Genomic DNA, 5592 nt, shown 5'->3' on the forward strand with positions numbered 1-5592 from the left:
GGCAAGACTCGGGGCTTCCAAACCTTCCTTCCTCGGGTTGGCAGAGGAGCTGTGGGTGCCGCCACGAGGCAGTGGCTTGTCCACACAATGACTGGGGACGAGGGGCTGTACAAGAGCCAGGGAAAAGGAACGAGTGACCCATGAGCGCCTTGGTCTTTCTGGGTGGACATCCACAGCCCAAGGGGAGGTGTTGGAGCGTCGTCAGAGGGCAGACTGTGGGGTGCCATCTCCCAGGACCCCTGGAGCCACTGGGACTAACCATCTCTGCTGCCCATCCCTCTGAGCTGGGGCAGAGGTGGCAGCTTGGCCACCACCCCCCCCCAGGGGAACCGGCCCTGCTCCTGGCTCGGAGGCACCTCTCTGCAGGATGCTGGTTACTGGACAAGGCGGACAGGAGGAGAGCCGTCCTGGCTGCCGGGGCAGCGAGCCCTGGAGTCCTCTGTCCAGAACCTCAGGGGAGCTCCCAAATTTCCTGGGGCTGCTGGCTCCCCCTGCTCCTGAATCTGTCTGACCGTTCTGGCCAGGGGCACGTGGGGAAAGGGAACTAGCTTCCAGAGTTAAGATCTGAATGGATTCTCGCATGGGGTCGCATCGTGGTCCCCAGACGGTGCACAGAGCTGACACCATCTGCCAAAAACGACAAGAAAGGAGGAGGGAAGTCCGTGTGGCACGCAGAGTTGAGGGACAGTGGGCTCCCCGTCAGCAGAGGGCCTCCAGCAGAGCCACGTGGCGCTGAGGGACGGGCGGGGGCTTGGAGGGCAGGTGCGGGGCTTTCAATGCTACGAACAGGATCAGGCAAGTCTAGCTGCTAGAAACCGGCGCCACCATGCAAGACGCACAGATTATGTACAACTTCTAACATCCTTCCTAAAGCTACACTCGGGGACACGGGGTTATCGTCACCGGGCACTGTCGGAGCCCTGGTTACTTCTGGAAGCTGGGGCTCTTCAGGCCCACTTCACTGGCCATCCCAAACGGGTCCATGCTGTCAGTTTCCAGGGGTAAAGAGAACACGTCGGATTCCAAGTGGTCCCTGGTCTCCGCAGAGGCCATGGGCAGCATGGGCAGGAAGTAGGACAGGGGAACCACGCCCTTGCTCTGGTACAGCTGCCGCTGCTTGGCACTGCTGAGCACCACGGGAAGGTGGTACTTCTGGGACCGGTACACGTTGTAGCCGTCATAGCTGATCTCCTCCTTGAACGTGCACTCTTCCTCCGAGTACCGAGGCTGGGGACAAACACAGCAAGTGAGCACCAGAGGGAGGGACCCCGAAAGAACACACGAGGACCTCGTGCTGTTTCCTGTCCCGCACAGCCACCAGCTGCCCCTGGAGGCTACCAGTAGTGGGTGTGCACATCACTGGTCTGCTTAATGTACACTTCCTTGCAACTATGTTTCATAGACGACACTTAGTACCTTTTATGTTATAGAGAACACAGACATTATACTACTACAGACATATTAATATGCTAAACTCCTATTACACACGTAGACACCGCAGGCATATATTTCACATATATTGTATATATACTTTCCTTTTTTTTTTTTGATACCGGGGATTGAACCCAAGGTGTTTAATCACTGAACCACTTAACCCAGCTCCACCCTTTATTTTGGTATTTTATTTAGAGACAGGGTCTCACTAAGTTGCTAAGGACCTTGCTAAGTGGCTTTGAACTTGTGATCCTCCTGCCTCAGTCTCCCGAGCTGCTGGGATTAAAGGGTGCGCCATGGCGCCCAGCTTCTATATGCACATATTACGTATTCACTTAATAGCTACATACACCCTTCATAGAGCTCCTCATTACATACTCTTTTTACAGCTCCTTAGCGTTTCCTACAAAGTCATTTTGCTGTTTGAATTCAGCCTTGTCCCGAGTGATGACGCCCACAGAACCCTGCCCTCACTCTGAAACAGTTCACTGTATCCCTCAGGACTTGGAGAATCTGATCAAATCTCTGAGGATGGTCGGAAGCATTCCACGCAGCCCCATCTGGGGCCCAGACCAGGCATCTGCCCGCTCTCCCCTTCCATTTTGAGGCCGCCTGTTAGATGGTTTTCAGAAGCATCAGCCCCTCCGGCCCCTTCTCCTTCCAGGCAGCCTGCCAGGAACACGGAGATAATCCGCAGCCCCCTCCCCCATGCCCAGGACAGAGCCTGCACCCAGCGGGTGGCCGGAAATGTGTGCTGCAGGAAGCGGTCCCTGGTCCCAGGTCTTAGAACACTCCTAGTCCACAGGGTTGTGAGGTGCCAAGTTCCAAACTGTTCAGTGTCATTACCTCTTGGGGACAGCGAGGACAGCCTAAAGCTGGGAGTAGGGAGGACTGCTCAGAAAACACAAGTCTGACTGTGCCTAGTCTGCAAAGGTCACTGAACTGCAGGTGGGTGAGTGACATCTGATAAGGCCCTGATAAGAGTCTAATAGCAAGAATCCATTGCTCCTGCCCGGGCTAATGACACACTGGGACAAAGCCACCAGACATCCGAGTTGATTGCGCTGAGTTTCTGAGAAATGTAAACTTCAAATAAACAAGGGAAATATTCTATTCCAATACGATGGGAGAACTTTCTCCATGCAGAAAATGAAACGATTTTGAGTTTCTAGAAGAATGTGGAATTTCTACTTAAAAGGCGGTGAAAAAAAAAGCGGATTGAGAGGTGCACAATCCTCAGTTTGGGCTAGGCTACGCTCACCAAATAAAGAGGCAGGGAGGGTTTTAGGGGGAAAGCTCCCACCAGCACCCCCAGTGTGCACTGGGCAGAATGGGGGTGGCCAGGCGGCCCTCCCACTTGCATCTGTGTCACAGTAAATGTCAACATAACAAAAGTGGCCAGGGCAGGTTGGAGCCCTTGGGAGTCTGCTTTCAGCAGGCGGACCGCGTGCCCCTTCCTTTGCCCTCACCCCCATCTTTTCAGTAGATAAATGGAATAAATAGACGTCAGATCCACAAAACGAATTTGAGACTCTAAAATGCTGAGCACTGCCACCATTAGCATTTTTCCTGGGGCAGATGCATCCCCCACAGGCAGCCTGGCGCTTCCTCTCTGGCTCCTGCCCCTGTCCCTGCCCCTGCCCCTTCCAGTGAGCGGGCTGCTTGGGAGGCGCTGGGCCCGCCGGGACCTCACACAGCTCCTCAGTGCGGCTGCGGGAGGGGCAGAGCTCGGTCCTTTGAACTTCCAGCCTTTGTTCCTGGCCCGAGCCCCGGCGTTAGCAAGCTTCCAGCCCCAAGCCTTCAGAGGTTACCTGGGCTCTCCCAGCCGCCCCCAACCCCCAGCCCCCAGCCCCCGAAATGCCCCAAAGTATTTGCATTGCAGGTGAGCCGGTAGGAGGGCCTGCAGGACCGAGAGCTGCTGAACCGCGTGGGCACCTTGCGCACTGTTTTCCTGGTGCACAGCAATTAATTAAAAGAAACCTGGCCAGTCCTCAATGCACTTTTTGCTTTCCAACTTGATAATTTTTTAAAAAAGATGTTATTTGGGGATAGTCTCTCTCCACTCTCTCTCTTTTTCTTGAAAAAGAGAGAGAGAGAGAGAGGTGAGGACCACACATGCAAAGCCTCAAGCTGAAAAGGTCGAGGTGGGTTTTCCTGTTTAATATCAAAGGAGCCGAAACGGGGTTTCCTCGTGCGGCTGGACTGGCCTTTGGTTCAAGGGGAACTGCATGGCGGGCCTCCCATTTCTGTGGCTACAGCCTGGGACCATAAATTTCCGTAGGGGGGAAAAAATCAGACAATAGCTTGATCGGCTCTTGCAATCTTTCCCTCCATTGACTTCCATTTGAGTCTGGACCGAGGCGAGAAAATCTAGTTTCTGATCCAGCGCACCCCGGCGCATCCCGCGGCGTGGGGACACTTACCAGTCCCAGTATCCTGCCGTCGGCGCCCATGCAGAGGTACCGGACGCTGTTTACGTCCTTGATGGCCACAGTCTCCAGAGCGACCGCCCTGATCTCCATCAAACCTGGGCAAAAGGGAAGCAAGAAGGTATATCCAGATCCTTCCGGGACCCGCAACACGTGGGTGCAGTCGGCCCCCTGTGGAAAGGTAACGCTACGGAGCTGAAAACTGGAGTTTCTGGGAGTTCCTGGGAACCCCCAAGAGCTGAGGAAGGCCAGGGCAGGAGGCGCATTGGGAAGGGACTCGCGGTGGGTCGGGGGCGCGGGCTGGGGGGCACCTGGCGGCCTCTTACTATGCTCGCTCTGCTTCTCCTCGCAGTCCACGGCGCCGTCGGTGCGGATGCGCAGGAAACAGTTGGAGAAGCCGTAGGGGCCCGCGGCGTACAGGTGCCGGAGGCGGATGGGCTGATCCCAGCCATAGTACAAGTGTGGCCCCTGGTCGGAGAGAGCCAGAGAGCGCCGGGCCAGGGGTCGTCCGGCCACTGCCAACCAGAGGCTGGCCAGCACCAGGGCGCGGGCTAAGGCACATCCGCTCGGCGCGCTCCGCATGGCACCTCCTGGGGGCTCGCGGCGACCGGGAAGAGCTGCCGGGCTGGCTGTGTCGGGGCTGGGTGTCTGTTGCCCGAGAGCGAGACGTGCGCTACCCGCGCTCAGGCGCGCAACGATCCTGCTCCGACGGCTCGGCGACTCAGGGCCTACGGCCTTATATAGCACTCCCGACGACCTGCCCTGTGGTTAAGGTCCCAGGGACACCCGAGAATTTCTTATCGGGATGGCCTCAAGCCTCCTCCCCCCTGCGCACACCCACTCCCACCCCGCCTCGGGCCCCAGCCCCCTCCCCCGCCCCGCAGGTGGGCCGCGCCTCCTACTCCAGGCCCCGGTGACCCCGCCCAGGCCGTTCGGATCTCCGGGAGGTTGAGGCCACGCTTGGCGACAATGCCCCTGGAACGACTCTCCGCGGCGCGGCAGCTCGGGCGTTCTTGGCCGAGCGGGTTCAGTCTTATTAAGCGATGAAGTAGACAACTGCAGCCCCTCCCCCAGGCCCCGAGCTCCTGGGGGATGCGCTTTGTGCCGGGCCCCAGCAGGGGCGGGGGACAGGAACCCCGGGACCAGAGATTGGCCGGCCCAGAGCCTTCCCCCTCCACCCGCGGTCTGGAGAAGCCGCGCCTCGGCTTTCGGGCCCCTTCCCACGAAAAAACCACACTCCGTCCCTCCCACGACCGCCCCAGCCCTGAGTGTATCCTGCTGTCACCGTCGTCCATTCCCCCGGCCGTGTCGACCTTCTCGCATTCGGCCACTCTATCTTCTCGCGATCCCAGGCCCCAGCCCCTTCATCCTGGAACTTGCCCGGGGTCTGGGGGCCGGCGCTGTCTCCCGCGGCGGAGGCATAAAGGGAGCGCGCGGCACGGGGTGGACACTAGGTGGCGCCTCAGGCTCAGTTTCGGCCTGCGCCGCGCGGGCGGGCTGCCAGCCCCTCCGCGCCCTGCGGCTGCCCGCGGGGAAGGGGCCGGGGAGGGTGCTCGAAGCTGTGAAGGCAGCTCTCGGGCTGGGTGGCCGGCTAGCCGCGGGACTGGGGGGTTGCGCCTGCCCAGCTCGTCGCGGTCACGAGGCGCAGGGAGGCAGGACTGGGACCCGTTCGCCTCTGTTTTAAGATGCCTTATGTTGGTGACCAGGCCTCTGGGTGCCTGAGCGCAGG

General features: G+C 58.9%; 1 protein-coding gene across 1 annotated transcript; it reads right to left on the reverse strand.

Annotated features, from left to right (window-relative positions):
* Positions 1-924: 924 nt before the first annotated feature.
* Positions 925-4445, reverse strand: FGF19 (fibroblast growth factor 19; the record flags this gene model as incomplete). Its single annotated transcript, XM_081281753.1, has 3 exons — positions 925-1227; positions 3858-3961; positions 4190-4445. The coding sequence occupies 3 exons, from the start codon at positions 4443-4445 to the stop codon at positions 925-927; spliced, it is 663 nt and encodes a 220-aa protein (XP_081137879.1).
* Positions 4446-5592: the final 1147 nt, after the last annotated feature.

This window comes from Spermophilus citellus (genome assembly GCF_964194105.1).
Source record: "Spermophilus citellus genome assembly, chromosome: 2".
In the NCBI taxonomy this organism is placed as follows: Eukaryota; Metazoa; Chordata; class Mammalia; order Rodentia; family Sciuridae; genus Spermophilus; species Spermophilus citellus.